Here is a 17,106-nt window from a genome sequence, read left to right on the forward strand (position 1 = left end):
TTAGAATAAAAAGCGTACTCGACTAAATTTCTTATGAAGGCACAGTTTAGCTTATTTTATTTACGTGAAGTAATTCCTTATCTCAATATAAATAATTCCAAATAAAGTAAACGCACCTAATGAAAATGTCTTTCTTTTTAATTAAGTTAAATTTTTCACGTCAGTCGACGCTGGAATCGTGACCAAATAACTAAGCAGCCAGTACAAACAGGTTCGATCGACAAAACAATTATTAAAACAACGTCGTATCTTCCGTGCATACCCAATTAGCTTTTACCCGTTGCCCTGGGGTGAATAGGTAACGCGGTGTATGGGGAACTACTGACCTTGTTTCCTAACATTATAATGATTAATTATGCATAGATCTGAGTTGTATTCAAACAAGGAACTCATTTTAATATGTGTTTCGATTGTTTTTCATGGGTTTTTATATTAGTTACATATGGTTATAAGATAAGGCTTCAAGATGCTATATTAGGAGTGGTCGTAGGCAAAAATAAAACTCTTGAAGTTTTGTTCTTAAGCTCGGTATACTTAGTTTTTTCTTTATTTTGTGTTGTTTTTACCCGACTGCGACAAAGCCAAAAGGTAGGGTTATGATTTTAGCAGTCTATGTATGTATGTATGTATGTATTTATGAGTGTGTATGTATGTGTGTATGTTTGTATGCAGATTCTGTGTGTTCCACCGTAGCGCCTAAACTACTGGGCCGATTTTGATGAATGAGGTGTCAATCGATTCGTCGTAAAGGTTTGGGTGACATAGGCTACATTTTATACGAATAAAATTGACCTAACGGATGTTACATGAATAAAGTGGGGGTCTCCAAATTTATTTATTTTTTTGCTATTGTATCGAGTGGGGTGTCAAATAAAAGAGGAGAGAATTCTGAGTTCATCAATATAAATGTACTACAACATTAAAATATACCAAGCGACAAAAAAACAATTTTACTATATAATATTTCAGCGTTTATTAAGACTATCGCAGTCGGGTTTTAGTTTTCAACTTTATCTTGTCCTCTATTGTAATCTTAGACCTTATGTATGCAATAAAGATTTCTAAATAAATAAATGATCGCATCTGCTGAGTACCTATAGATAGAGTCAACCATAATGTATCCCATCCAACGTTTTGATAAAGATGAAAAATTGTTTCTTCCCGAATAAGGGGTTTCTGGCGACGATTAATCTTTCTACAAACCTATTGTTAATCTCGGTGGGTAGAACTTTTGTGTTCGGGCTGTAACTCACAGCAATAGCTTTCGCTGCTTGGGTAGCTGTGATTTTTGTAAATCCTTTTACCTTGTGAAAGGCAAAAAGTGTAAACTTGAATATAAATTCACCAACTTATAGCTACTTGATCCCAAAAATAGTTTAAAATGTACTGATTTTTTGTGCATATCTTTTTGTTTTACAATCTCCTAAGAAAGAAGTAGAAATAAATAATTTTGACTTTAACGACTTCGCTCCCAGGTCTAACTTTATACTCATGTAAAAGTTTAGCTACCTTACAATTTATACTTTTTATCAAGTAGGTACCTCCTCAATTCCCAATCTCTCGGCCCGTCTTGTCTCTTCTGTACGTTAATACTATTTCCATCGGAATAGTAAATATTTTGTATAGGAAATGTTACTGTAGTTCTCTACTATTTTGTAATAATGAACGAATTCATTAAGAGGGCTCTCTCCGTCACTCGTTTCATACAATCGTAGTTCCAATTTCATTTGAATATTAAGCAACCAAAGTCCATGAAATTTTGCAGACATATTCTAGAAACTAATATCTATGTCTGTGGTTTTCCAGATTTCTGTTAAAATATTCGGTTTCAAAGTTACGCGGTCTTAAAAAAATTCATACAAATCTTTGAGCCCCTGTAATTTTAAAACTACATATTTTTAGAAAAATCTAAAACACCACAGACACAGATATTAGTTTCTACAATATGTCTGCAAAATTTCATGGAATTTGGTTGCTTAATATTCAAATGAAATTGGAACTACGATTGTATGAAACGAGTGGCGGAGAGAGCCCTGTTAAGCATTGCAGCTGAGCACAATATTTCACTGCTCTACAATTTCCGCGATGACACTTTTGTTGCGCATAAAATTAAATCGCTGTTCATTTAATATTGATTGTAACAGTTGTGTTTATCATGAACTGCACGAAAATAACTTTTTATTTGACTATGTAAAACAATATTGTAATAATAATATGACGGAATTTTTAATGCCAGTTTTCCATCTCTATTAGCATACAATGCTTTCATAACACTGCACTGATGAAAAATAATAATAAAACAACTTAAATAAATCGAGGTTTTTAACAATTGATACATTTCTTAGTAACAAAATTTGCCAACAAAAACCACAACTAATGGTGTAAATTACTTGTTATATTGATAAGCTACATATTGCATCATACCGGGCATCATCTAGTGATATATTAATGATAATAAAATATTATGATAACGAATAAATTGTACTAATAATTACCCACAGGTAAAATCTAGCATGTACCTAATTACTATAATCATTTCCATAAACACCTCGTAGAGTTGGACTATTACCATGATCTGGTAACTACAGTACTAAGTAACTACTAACCACAGTTGATTAAACAAAGGTGACAGTGATTGTACATTAAAGTACATTGCATACGTCCTCTGCAGTATATCTGTAATTTCAGTGCTGTAAATATATGTATCTGCAATTATTATTGTTATAAACAAGAAAACTTTAAGTGTATTGGTTAAAATTTTAAAAATATATCCTTTATTTTTTTAGGCTACATAATATGTTGGAAAGCGTATTCTACATAAGTACAGGTTGATGTTAAGCATATATTTTCTATAATGTATTAATCCATACTAAAAATATAAATGCAAAATGTGTGTGTCTGTCGGTTAGTTTATGTGTCTGTTTGTGTCTTAGTTGTTTTAGTTCAAGATCCTACTGCTGCTAGACGTTACTTATTTTTTGAAAAACAAAATATGTGGAATAGAGTAGTGCTAGTATGCAGGTACTTTTAATGTACGCATTTTTGCTAGCTTGTACCTTGGACCAATTTACAGACATCAGTTGCGTGCAAAGGCACGTGAAAAATTACTCTCTTTTCTTAGTGCTGATTTTTATGTATATATCCTGAGTATTATAATATAAAAAATACGACTCAGACCATAAGTAAGATAAATTGTTGATTTTTTGCGAGCTGTAAAGCGTCTGGCGGAAATTATCGCCAACAGGAAATGTTAGTCATTTAAAACATGACTAACATTCCCCTTTCCCCTCCAACTAAGCGTTAAACTTGTGCTAGGATTGGATACAACAATAGTGCAACGGGTGGGGTTTAAACCTCAGACCTTTCGGATTTCAGTCCGCGCCTTTGAGCTATTGAGGCTATGAGTACTGAATAATAATTAATTACAGTATTCTGAAAAACATACATGAAAATCAGCAGTCAGACTTTAGGTAGGTACTTTTAGTAGCTGATACCTATAAATTGACCAACGGAACATGCTAGCAGATATGAGTACGTTAATAGTACAACTAACACTACTCTATCCCACACATTTTGTTTCTCAGAAAATAAGGAAGGTCTGGCGGCAGTGGGATCTTGCACTATTTGATACAGTCATGGGGTACATGCATAGCTTGCATCACGGAGATGAATATAGGCTTGAATACCGCAAAAACATGAGTTCTCACGAGATTTGTAAAAAACCGAAACTTTTGGAATGTGTTCCACGCGGGAGAACACATTCCAAAAGTCCAACTGTCCTATAATTAAAGCAACATTTTTAAATCAGAAAAAGCCATGATATTTTTGCTGGTGATTTCAAAATAGGCCCACTTTTAGAAATATAGTAGAACAGTGATAGTGATATTTTGTTGTGGTCTTCACGGAAAGTTATTGTTGCCGCCAGGCAAACTTTAAATCCAAGCTTGGCTTCTGCCCAATTTTTGTGGGACATAGCCTTTGCAAGGCGTTTAACAATGTAATAATTGTATCAGAATACAACAGCAAAGTTCGTGACAAGGTGCAGTGACAAAAACTGTTGTGTGTCTGAATTAACAATATACATAACCGGACAATTTTTTAACATACTATTATAACAGCAAAGCCAAAAGGAAGGGTTATGATTTTAGCAGTCTATCTTTAGGTTTGTACTTATGTGTGTTCCACCGTAGCGCCTAAACTTCTGGCTATATTTTATAAGAAATAATACGACCTGACGGATTCATCTAAGCAAGTGGGTCTCCAAAATTTTTTTTTGCATTTTGTCGAGTGGGATATCAAATGAAAGAGGAAAAAATTCTAAGTTCAGAAATATTTATTTTGTACTATATATAAATATAGTACAATGTTAAAATACATCGAGCGACAGAAAAATAATTTTATTACATCTATCTATCGCTACCTTTGCGCAGTTCGCAGGTAGAAGTCGGGTTTTAGTGTTGTTTAAGTTTATCTTGTTGTTTTATAGATTTCATTCTCCCTCCCTATATGATTTCGTGTCTTTTGCGACACTTTTTTGACAAGTGTAAATTAATCAAGCCACCTTTCAAACAAAAAAAAAACTAAATTAAAATCGATTCATAAGTTTAGGAGGTCACACGTCAAACTTATTTTTGACGTGTGACCCCCTCTTTTTGGGTCGGGGGTTAAAAAAGAATTTGAAGTAGAATTTGCAATTTTTTATTTATTTATGGTCTACACATTGGCACATTCTAGTGAGCTTGAAATTTATTGGGCCGCGAATGATGGACCAGACTCTCGATGGCTGGCTGCAGAATTTTTATTAGATTGAATTCCGTTTAATAAATTATTACAACGGCAGCGCGTAAATTAATGCAATTTTTTTCGCAAAATAAATTGATAATTGATTGAATTGGTGAAATAAACTTATGAGATGAGCGACGTCAGACAAATATGTACCCTAATATTATAAATGCGAAAGTGTGTCTGTCTGCCTGCTAGCTTTTCACGGTCCATCTTTTTGACGGGTACAGAGTAATTTGCATACCAGGGAGGGACATAACTACTTTTGGTTCCGCAAAATCAAATGAATCACATAAACGATTTTACGGGCATCATCTAGATACTTGTTACAGAAAGAGACATCCTAGAGACGGACATAGACTACTTTTTATCCCAGAAAATCAAAGAGCTCCCACGGGATTTTTAAAACTCTAAATACACGCGCAAGAAATTTCAGGTGTCACCTAGTATAAAATAAAAACCGGCCAAGTTTGAGTCAGACTCGTGCGCCGAGGGTTCCGTACTCGGGTATTTTTGCAGACATTATGCACAATAAATCAAAAACTATTATGCATTAAAACAAATAAAATCTGTTTTAGAATGTACAGGTAATGCTCTTTCATACCTCACTTGCTATAGTTATCTTCCTTTGAAAATTTAAACACATTTTAATTTTTTTTAAATGATGTAACCACAAATTCACGTTTTTCGGATTTATTCATTTACTTGTGCTATAAGAACTCCCTACCTGCCAAATTTCATGATTCTGGGTCAACGGGAAGTACCCTATAGGTTTTCTTGACAGATATGACGGACGGACGGACAGACAGACAGACAAACAGGCAGACGGACAACAGAGTGATCCTTCTATAAGGGTTCCCTTTTTCCTTTTGAGATACGAAACCCTAAAAATCTAAAAAGAATACGCCTAAGATTAAAAGAAACTGTAGGTAGGTAGATATAAGTTTAGGTATTTAGAGATGATTCATATTACAGAGGTGACCGAGGGTCCAGCCTTGCTTAGTTTAAGATAAAATATTCTGCTGCGATGTCGTCGATATTAAATTCCGTATTTAAATTACGGCACGTTTCTTTTGTACTTAAGGATTCTACGGCCTTCTAGGCCTCCGTATAATATAACAAATTTTGTCACACCTAAATTGAAATATCAAATAAGGCGATATAAAATATTACCTCATTAAATATATAGTAATTTAATTTCCTACTCGTTTTTTGGAAAATATGAAGACGCAGACGACGCACTTTACGTGCGATGTACTTCTCGGTATAAAAAAGTATGCGTGTCATATGTACAACAAGTGTAAATTAAAAATTTTCAACACCCCCGACAAATCATTTTCAAATAAATAATTATGTATATCTAGGCAACGTCCATCTTGACAGCTTGACATTTGTCAATTGACATAATATTATGAACCTAACGGTTATGTAACCTTCTTTTCTACAAGAAAACTAGAAAAGAGCTGATAACTCTTAAACGGCTGAACCAATTTTTTTGAATTATAGCTAAGAACACTCTCGATCAAGCCACCTTTCAAACAAAAAAAACTAAATTAAAATCGGTTCATTCGTTTAGGCGCTACGATGCCACAGACAGATACACAGATACACAGATACACAGATACACAGACACACAGATACACAGACACACAGATACACAGATACACACGTCAAACTTATAACACCCCTCTTTTTGGGTCGGGGGTTAAAAATGCGTGGCGTGGTTTTCACTGACTCAAAATGTTGCTTGCTGACAAAATGACGTTCATTTTGTCAGCAAAACTGTAGGGACGGAAAAGTCACTAATGATCGCTGACTGCAGTTTAAGGGTCTACGCAGATCAACAATTGAAGTACGCCATGGATAAGTCGTCGTCTGTGGAAACCCGTATACTATTTAATTCATTCATCATGAAAATAAGAAATAAAAATCCGTATGGAAGCTAGATGCCCATTTTTACTAAGAATCAATTACACTATGATGTTGTTAACAAGGTTTTTGCGGAAAATCGGGAAAATTTCTCAATTAGCATCATCCTTTCATAACAGAAGCGTCATATTCAGGGAGAGTTATGATCGACATAAATTTCCTAGGACTCAGGCCTTCGTAACAATTTGAGACTGAAGGATCGAATGGCTTCTTTTTAACTTCAGTTTTGTTTAGCTTTATTTTTGTTTATTTGCCAAATCTTTTGATGGATTTTTCAAATTCTTTTAGGGGTTTTTAGGGGTTTTCGCACACAAATTTCATTTACATGATAATATCTTATGTGAACTCCGAGTACCATAATCGTAAAAAACAGGAAAAGCTTTACTCGTTCCCCTTTTGATAACTTAAAAAGTACTGAACCCACCAAACCCGCCAACATATCAGGGAGATGACCTAAGCTGCCGGCTTTAGAGTACTTAATGTAGGTAAGTAACCTACCTAAATTATGAAAATTCAATAATTATATGAGGTGACGTGACCTGATTGTAACATAATACCTATACAATGAATTATTAAACTAGATATTTAAACAGCGAAGACCTAATTTTGTAGCCATTTGGGTGGCAGAAAATTGATTAATACTATTTTAACTATTTATCATCTCATAGGAAGTATTAAAATGTTATCAGTGACGGTATTTAATCTTATTACATTTTTGATTATTATAGTAATTTAAATCATAAATTATACAAATTATAATAATCTTATACCGTCGTAATATCTATATATATACATATAATAAAATTGTAGAAAAGTGGTGTCTGTACAATGGAAATATATAAAAAAAAGTAGCAGGGGTTGTTATTATATCGATGCCGAACCCGAAATTGTAATTAATTTTTTTTTTGTCTGTTTGTCTGTTTGTCTGTGTGTTTGTGCACGCTAATCTCAGAAACGGCTTATTCGATTTAGATACGGTTTTCACTAATATATTGTAGTAAGCTTCACTTAGGATTTAGTGTTTATTTCATGTCAATCGGTTCATAAATAAAAAAGTTATGTCAATTTAAAGAATCACGGCGCCTCGCGCCTGAGCGTCCGTGGCTATATAAAGCGCGAAAAGTCACTATTCCACGCGAACGAAGTCGCGGGCACAGCTAGTTAAGTCATAAAAGCTACAAAAAGTGTGAATAAAATACATTGCGCTGACATAAACCCAAATTCTTTTCATGCTTATTGGACTGTGCTGCAGTTTATAGCACATCTTTGGTCCACTCCGCTCAAGAGCATCATTTTTTTTTTAATCTTAATTAAATTCCGAATTCATTCTTTTTCTTAGTTTTATGTGACTTCCTGCCTAATAAGCAATCGCTGTAACTGCTGTCTTACTCCGTTTTGTGTGTTGCAGGCTTAAGTTATTTTCTGTCCGTTGCCGGCGGGTAAACTTTAAATACTAGCTTGGCTTGAACCCAATTTTTACCGAGTGTGTCCTTTACAGAGAATTCAGCTATGTAAAGTATTGTATCAAAATACAATAGAGCGATAATAATTTATTATACTTTAGGTTTATTTCATGAAAAATGCGGCGGCAAAAGTACTTCATGCAGAGTTCTGCGCAATTTTGTGTTCCTTTTTCGCAAAGTTTGCGAAAGTTTGTACCTATACATGCGGGCCATGACATTCATACATGCGAAAGTATGTCTGTCTGTCTGCTAGCTTTTCACGGCCATTCTCTTTAACCAATTTCGGTGAAACTTGCTGCAGAGATAGCTTGTATTCCGGGGCAAGAACATAGGCTATTTTAAATCTCGGAATATCAAAAAGTTGCCACGGGATTTTAAAAACCTAAACCCACGCGGACAAAGTCGCGGGCATCATTTATTTACTAATAAAACTTATTATTTTTCATCTTTTACATAAAAATAAGGATACATGCCTATTCATATAATTTTCGTTTAAAATAAAATAAATAAATTAATTAATTAACTTTTATTTCAGGCCTTAGACCCATAATCGTGTTAGTATGACAAACATCACTTAAACTATGTTAAGCATAGTAATATTCTAATCCAACATTTACTGAAAAGTTAAAGTTACAAGTATATTTTCGAAGTAATATTATTTACTTCAATAAAAGAGTTTACCTTACAATATCCATTCAACAAGTCTATTTAATGTACAAGACAAGCCAATTTCACCGACGTGTAGCATAAACAGCTACAACGCGTAGCAGTTGAGGTACGTCCGTAGCAACGTAGCTGCAACCGTAGCAATTAGCCTGCGGCATCAGTCGGTAAATATTAACACTGGTAATTGTATCCTGAACGTCCGCGTCAGCTCCCTTGAAATTCGTTACAGTGCTCAATTGCAACCTGAATGTAATTAATCCACTAGCCAAAAGCTCTGTGATAGAGAATCGACACCGATCACCGATATAATAATTATGTCTCGCGTAGGCCTATATTTTCATTGATCACTTCGTCAATGCATTCATGTGAGGACTCGGCGCTAGTAGGATCATGATCATCGACCCAGAGCCATCCACTTCTCGACATAGGTCTCTTGTAGTGACTTCTGAAAGCGTCCTCGGTCTCGGGTGTTCCTACTAGCATGCAACGATTTTAAATAATATGAAAAATACTCGCGTTTGCTTTTTGGCCCGTGTTTAAATCGATACTAGCTGTAGCTGTAGGGTTTTATTTAATGAACTAGCTGATGCCCGCAGCTTCGCCCGCGTGGATTGGTCAGATCCCCTGCAGCATCAGGATTGAGGAGTTAGACTCCAAATTTTTTATGAAACAATGTCGCGAAGTTCCTCTATCGATTAAAAAAGAAATGACGCAAATCGGTTCAGAAATCTCGGAGATTTCGGTGTAAATAGGTAGAAAAACACAACTCCCTTTTTGAAAGTCGGTTAAAAAAGTAGCCTATGTTACTCCCTGGTTAATTCTCTACTTGTCTGTGAAAACCCCGTCAAAATCGGTCCAGCCGTTCCGAAGATTAGCCTTTTCAAACAGACAGACAGACAGACAGACAAAAATTTTAAAAACGTGTGATTCAGTGTTGGTATCGTTCAAATAACCATATGAGCTTAATATGAGGTAGTTATTTCGAAATTACAGACAGACACTCCAATTTTATTTATCAGTATAGATGACTTCTCAAAAAAAGGAGTGTTATGTTTTCAGAGTTTACACATGTTTCTTGATTCCACCATAACTTCTAAATGCCTGAATAGACTTGGATGTATGTATATGGGGTATTGTTAGATTACACCAGCCCTAATGATAATACCTAGTTATAATTTATGTTACATTCAATATGGTGGCTGTATGGTGCCGTTTGGTCAAATGTGTATGTCTTATAACATAAGTAAAAACTTATGCTATAAGACACAAATTTCACAATTCTAGGTCAACGGGAAATATTTCTCCTAATTGACAGATAGACAGACAGACAGCAGACAACAAAGCTATCTTAAAAATGTTCCTTTTTTCTTTTTGAGGTACGAAACCCTAAATATATTAGTATTTTCGCATTTATTCTATTTCAAGTACACAATGAAGAGTTTACAAGCTAATTTATTAAACCATTAAAGCAATCTGGGCCAGGGGCAGTCATGGTAATTTATAGGAACATGAGAACATTAAAAACGCATTACGAAAGCATGACTTTGTGCGGAAAATCGAGCGGGCGGTATATAACCTCGAGTGAACTACTTGCTGCTTAATAGAATTGTACTGTTAAATTAACATGTTTCTTCTCCACTACGTAAGTATAAATCCTGTGGAATCTTTTTCATTTTCCGGGACAAAAAGTAGTCTGTCCTTCCACGGGATACAAGCTACCTTCCATCAAAATTAGTTTTACGGATGGGCCGTGAAAAGCTAGCAGTCAGACAGACTTGATAATGCCCGCGACTTCGTCCGCGTGGATTTAGGCTTTTAAAATCCTGTAGGAACTCTTTGATTTCCCGGGATAAAAAGTTGCCTACGTCAATTTTCGGGATGCAAGCTACCTCTGTACCAAACTTCAGAATTCCCAGTAGGTCTGATTGCAGGAAAGCGCTAGTTTATAAATTTAAATAAAAACTGTGGTTTAGAAAAGACTGCATCTCATTGAGAAGATACTGCTTCTGCATCTGCACCAATCTTCACTTACCTACCTACCACTAGGTGATATCACACTCAAGGGCTAACTTGTACCTATTTGAACTAAACCATTGGCATTTGCCACCAATTTACTCTTAGTAGAGCCACCATCATCATGATCAACCCATTGCCGGCCTACTACTAAGCATAGGTCTCCTCTTAGAATGAGAAGGACTAGGACCATAGTCTGCTACGCTGGTCCACTGCGGATTGGTAGTCTTTAGACAAGCTGTAAGAACATTACGGAGAGCTCTCAAGCATGCAGGTTACTTCACGATGTTTTTTTTACAGTTAATAATCTTAGTAAAGTAGCCCATATATTATCCCAAGAAAACTCTCACCTTTATGGAATAAATAAAGAGTCACGATCTTCAACAATAAGACCATGCAGAGAGGCATTGTAATTGTGAGTGCTTAAATATTTTAATTAAAGGGAAAACAAGCAGGAAGGGAAGCAGGGAGGGAAGGCAAATGGAACGGGGCAAAGATGTGATAAGACTTGTATATAACTTCACTCGGCGATTGAACAAGCGTACTGTTATACCCCTTGACTGACAGGGATAATGCTGACAAGTTACTGAGGTCAGGTGGTCACCCTACCTTTCCCAAATCCAACATACATATATATAGCCCTTAAGAACTGAACCAGTCAGTTCGAGTGAGACATTAGTGAGACACGGTCGTGCCCAGTAAATTACATTTCCAATTTATTTGTAACTCTATTTTATTAAATTCTAGTTTTAATTAAAGTTCTTTTTTTAAAAAGACATCCGGCACGCATCCCATAACATTTTTGGTGGCAGCGGTGGGATACGGAAAATTCCGGTATAATAAAGAAAATCCGGTGGAAATCGGAAAATTTCCAAAAGTGTGAAAATCAAAAGTTATAAATAAAATTTAAAACTGGCCCCGTGTCGCTTTCCTCGGCTCCGCGTAGACCTAAATAATATATATAAAACATATATATAAAATAAAATTTTCCGGAAGGAAAAAAGTGAACTTAAAAGTGCAAAAGTGTGTGAAAAAGCTATAAAGCTATAAAGTGTTAAAAGTGTTATAAGTGTTAAGTGCACAAGTTCATCTTTAAAAGGTCGTAATTCGGCAGACGACCTCCACCACAGGCGAAGTTCTGTTAGCCCGTCCGGCGCAGACCAGGGTTTTCTTCCCTGAATCCACCGAGTTGGTATTCGTCGGAGGCCCGGCCGTCGCAATAAACAAAAGATAAGGACAGAGATGAAGGTTGGACTCATCCTGTTTACATTATCATTCTTCGGACACCAGTGAGTGTTTATATTAACTCTTATCATCATCGAACAGGCTACGCGTTAAACTAAATATTTATATTAACAATATAAAATTGTTTATGTTAAGTTATATGAATTGAATATTCGGAACCAAGTTTCATATCGTTTATATTCCAAACACAATTCGTTTAGATTGTTTTATACATTGTAATATTTAATATCCTACCTAATAAAATTTATTTTCTCACTGCTCGTGGAAAATAAATTATAGGTTTTATTGTATTGGAAAATACATTTTATCATATTGAAAAACATATTATTATATTGAAAATTGTATTCACAAAACGTGAATAATATATAAAAAGAAATTGTATTAATTAATTGCTATATCGTTTATTGTTTTGAAAATTTAAATTGAAATTATTTTATACAACATCTATTTTATTTTTTACATTGTGCTATTGTTTATTTCTATTGTGTTTTTACTGTGTTTTTATTTTGTGTTTATTTTAGATTGTACTTTATTGTGTTTCTTTTAAACGTGTATTTTATTTTTTTTGTGTAATATCATTGTGTTACCTATTAAAATTTGCGTTAAATTGTAAATCCAGGTCAGAGTTCTTTAAAATGGCAAATAACAAAAAATTAAATGTTGAAATTCCCATCATACAAGGTTCAGAAATCGAAAAAACGCCATCCCCGGCTATTAGTAAATTAGTAAAACCAGATGTCGATTTAAATATCCTATTAAAATTTATTAAACCATATGACGGATCTAGGGATACTATAAATTCTTTTCTTACAAACTGCAATAATGCTTTTGACTTAGCCCACGAATCTCAAAAAACAATATTATTCAAATATATTTTAAGTCAACTTCAAGGAAAGGCCGAAGTAGCCGCATCTATCAAAGATTTTTCAAATTATGAGCAACTTAAAGACTTTCTAAAGACTCAGTTTAGCCAAAGGAAACATTATTCGCATTTAATTACCGACTTACAAGAATGCAAACAGTTAACGACAGAAAGTGTTATTCAATTCTCGACCCGTATAGAGTCAACATTGACTCAATTACTTACAGAAATTTCTATGAACCCCACTAAGAAATCAGAAATTCCTGGCAGAACAGCCGCCATGGAAGACCTGGCGTTACACCATTTCCTGATGGGACTTCATCCCCGTATATCCAACATTGTCCGATGTAAGTCACCAAGGACACTCAATGAAGCAATAGGTTTCGCAATTTCTGAAGAAAAGATTCAACAGACTTTATATAGGAAAACAGAGAATACTCAGAAAGATAAAAAACCTTTTAGCAATAAACCTTTCAGACCCCCTCAGGGTCAATCAAACAATTTTGCTTTCAGACCCCCTCAGGGTCAATCAAACCATTTTACTCCTAGACCCCCTCAGGGTTACCAAAACCAATTCGCTCCAAGACCTCCTCAAGGTCCCCAACGTAATTTTTACAGGCCTCCTCAAGGCTCACAGAACCCGAATAACTTTGCTCAAAGAAGCCAATATAATCCAGATTATAGATTCAAACAGCAACCATCAAGCTTTAACAACAAACAGCGTATTAATTTTGTAGAGGACGAAAATCAATTAAATGAAGGCTATTACAACGAAGAAGAAGTAGAAGAATGCCCCGGACCTTCTGTCCCGGAAGAACAAGGTTGTGACGAATATTATAATTATGATTATGATGAACAAACTAACAACGATAATTTAAACGAGTAAACGTCTCTTCAACGTGTCCGTTGAGACGTAAACAAAACCCCAAATGTGACACGAAAAAGATTTTCAAAATTATAAATAACAATGATAGATACTTACCTCACATAAAACTCCATACTTCAGGAAGCCAAAAACCATTATCTTTACTTCTTGACACAGGCGCGTCAATTTGTTTAATTAAAAGATCCTCAATAACAAATACTCTTAAAGTGCACCCTGATGACGTTTTTATTAAAGGAATAGATACTAAAGAAGGAACACCAATTAAAAGTCTTGGTTATATAAATTTAAAATTAAAATTTGGTGATAACTTTATTACTCACAAATTTCATGTTTTTGACGATTTGACATTACCATACGACGGTATAATCGGAACAGATCTTTTTATGACATATAATGCACAATTAAATTATAATACTAACAGTTTGGAAATTAACAAACAAAAAGCTTACCTTGTTTTTCACGAACCTAATTATTTAATCAAACCACGATCAGAAACCGTAATTGAAGTTAGCGTCGCGAATCCAGAAATTAAAGAAGGACTAGTATTAGATCAGAAAATTTCAGATAAAGTTTTAATTGCCAATTCAATAGTCAAGGTTAAACCAAACAAAAGAATAAATATCACGATTTTGAATATGTCCGAAACACCTGTTAAAATAAACCCGGACTTAAAATTAAAATTAACTAAAGCCCCAAATAAAAACATGCATCTCGTAAATAATTGTAATAGTACTTTGGAAAGAACTGAAGAAGTATTAAATTCATTAAGAACATCGCATTTAAATGAAGAAGAAAAATATCAACTTCACGATGTCTGCTCTCAATATTCAGATATCTTTCATCTGCCCACTGACAGACTGACACACACTAATACTTTACAACATCAAATTAGGACAAACTCGAATGTACCTATCAATACCAAATCATATAGATTCCCACAGTGTCATAAAGAAGAAGTTAACAAACAGATACATAAAATGCTAGACCAGGATATCATTGAACCTTCAGTTTCCCCCTGGTCATCACCAATCTGGATAGTTCCCAAAAAGATGGACTCCTCTGGAGAAAAGAAATGGCGAGTAGTCATAGACTACCGAAAGTTAAATGACATCACAATCGGTGAATCTTACCCAATACCACAAATTAATGAAATTCTTGACCAATTAGGAAACAGTAAATACTTCTCAACATTAGATTTAGCTTCTGGTTTCCATCAAATACCACTAAACCCAGAAGATGCAGAAAAAACAGCCTTTACAGTCCCAGAAGGACACTTTCAATTCAAAAGAATGCCTTTTGGACTGAAAAATGCCCCAGCAACCTTTCAAAGATTGATGAATACCGTGCTATCTGGCCTACAAGGAATACATTGTTATGTATATCTTGATGATATTGTTATTTATTCTTACGATTTAGATACTCATATTCAAAAATTACAGAAAGTATTTACAAAGTTACGTCAATTCAATCTTAAATTACAACCCGACAAATGTGAATTTTTAAGAAGAGAAGTTAATTATTTAGGACATATTATTACAGACAATGGAGTCAAACCAAATCCCGAAAAAACAAAAGCAGTTAAAGATTTCCCTCAACCGAAAACACAAAAAGATATCAAATCATTTCTAGGACTCATATCATATTACAGAAGATTTATCCCAGAATTCTCAAAGATAGCTAAGCCTCTCACTTCACTTCTCAAAAAAGATATACAGTTTACTTGGGGTAATGAACAACAACTTGCTTTTGAAACTTTAAAGAACAAACTTTTGACTGCACCAATATTAACTTACCCAGATTTTACAAAACCCTTTATTCTTACATGTGATGCATCCAATTACGCAATCTCCGCAATTCTATCACAAGGAGAAATAGGAAAAGATCGCCCCATTGCTTTTGGCTCTCGCACTTTAAATAAAGCAGAATCAAATTACAGCGTAACAGAAAAAGAATGTTTAGCAATTGTGTTTGGTACTAAATTATTCAGACCTTATCTTTATGGTAGAACTTTTACAATAGTCACAGATCACAAACCCCTTCAATGGCTTTTTATTTGTAAAGATCCAGGCTCCAGACTCATCAGATGGAGATTAAAATTAGAAGAATACAATTACAACATTAAATACAAAAAGGGCAAAGTAAATGCCAATGCCGATGCTTTATCCAGATATCCAGTGAACCCGGTTACAATATACCCCCTATCACCAGGAAATCCAGGAAACTTAGATCAAGATCTAGATCAGTTACTAATATCTCCACCTTCCTTCCAACTAGACGAAATTCTTTCCGATATGGAAGACCAGCATATCGATATTCCAATCTCTAACCCTTTTTCCCCTTCATTACCACTACCAGAAAATCTTCCAGAGTTACTTGATAATCGAATACCAGTTGAATCAAATGATCAACTATCACCAAATAACATACCACCAGTTGAATCCAATGATCAACTATCACCAAACAACATACCACCAGTTGAATCAAATGATCAACTATCCCCAAACAACATACCACCAGTTGAATCCAATGATCAACTATCACCGAACAACATACCACCAGTTGAATCAAACGATCAACTATCACCAAACAACACACCACCAGTTGAATCAACTGATCAACCTCCCCTTTTTGAATCATTAAGTCCCTCAACTGATGATTATTCAACATTCATTAAATCAATGGCCGATAAAAAGAAAATATTCAATACAGAAATATATGAACATAATGAAAGTCTTTTGAAATCACCAGATAAAATTCTCATAATTCCCACATCCATAGATCTGGATGAATCAAATGCTTATATAGAACAAATTTTGGGAAATATTCCAAATTCCCAAGAATTGATAGATTCAGAAAAACAATTACATTCTTTTATTCAAACAGAAGCCAATAACAAAACTTACTACTTACTTTTTACAAAGGTTCATCACTTTGATGAATCCAGCTATTCGGAAATTTTCGAAACCATTCAACATATTAGAAACAGATTATTAATATTTGGAAACACAAATGCAATTAGTATTTCAGATTTTGGAAATCCATTCGAAAGACATAATTTCACAAAAATCTATAATATGCTACTATACTTGTTTCATGATACTGGTATTAAAATCAATGTATATCAAAATAGTATCATTTACCCAGCACCAGTTGAAATCAAAAGGATACTTCATGACAACCATGACATTCCCATTGCTGGACATCTTGGTTCAGTCCGAATGTATAACCGTATAAAAGACTTATATTATTGGAAAGGAATG

General features: G+C 34.5%; 1 protein-coding gene across 1 annotated transcript; it reads left to right on the top strand.

Moving 5' to 3' along the window:
- The first annotated feature begins 12,307 nt into the window (after positions 1 to 12,307).
- LOC123867366 lies at positions 12,308 to 13,846 on the top strand. Its single transcript, XM_045909362.1, has 2 exons — positions 12,308 to 12,313; positions 12,979 to 13,846. Exon 2 carries the CDS (start codon positions 13,196 to 13,198, stop codon positions 13,844 to 13,846), a length of 651 nt encoding a protein of 216 aa, XP_045765318.1. The 5' UTR covers positions 12,308 to 12,313; positions 12,979 to 13,195.
- Positions 13,847 to 17,106: the final 3,260 nt, after the last annotated feature.

This window comes from Maniola jurtina, chromosome 8 (assembly GCF_905333055.1).
Source record: "Maniola jurtina chromosome 8, ilManJurt1.1, whole genome shotgun sequence".
NCBI classification, from domain to species: domain Eukaryota; kingdom Metazoa; phylum Arthropoda; class Insecta; order Lepidoptera; family Nymphalidae; genus Maniola; species Maniola jurtina.

What these genes read in the sequence shown, in the direction of transcription:
- LOC123867366 (XM_045909362.1), top strand. Translation starts at nt 13,196, where the DNA reads ATGAACCCCACTAAGAAATCAGAAATTCCTGGCAGAACAGCCGCCATG.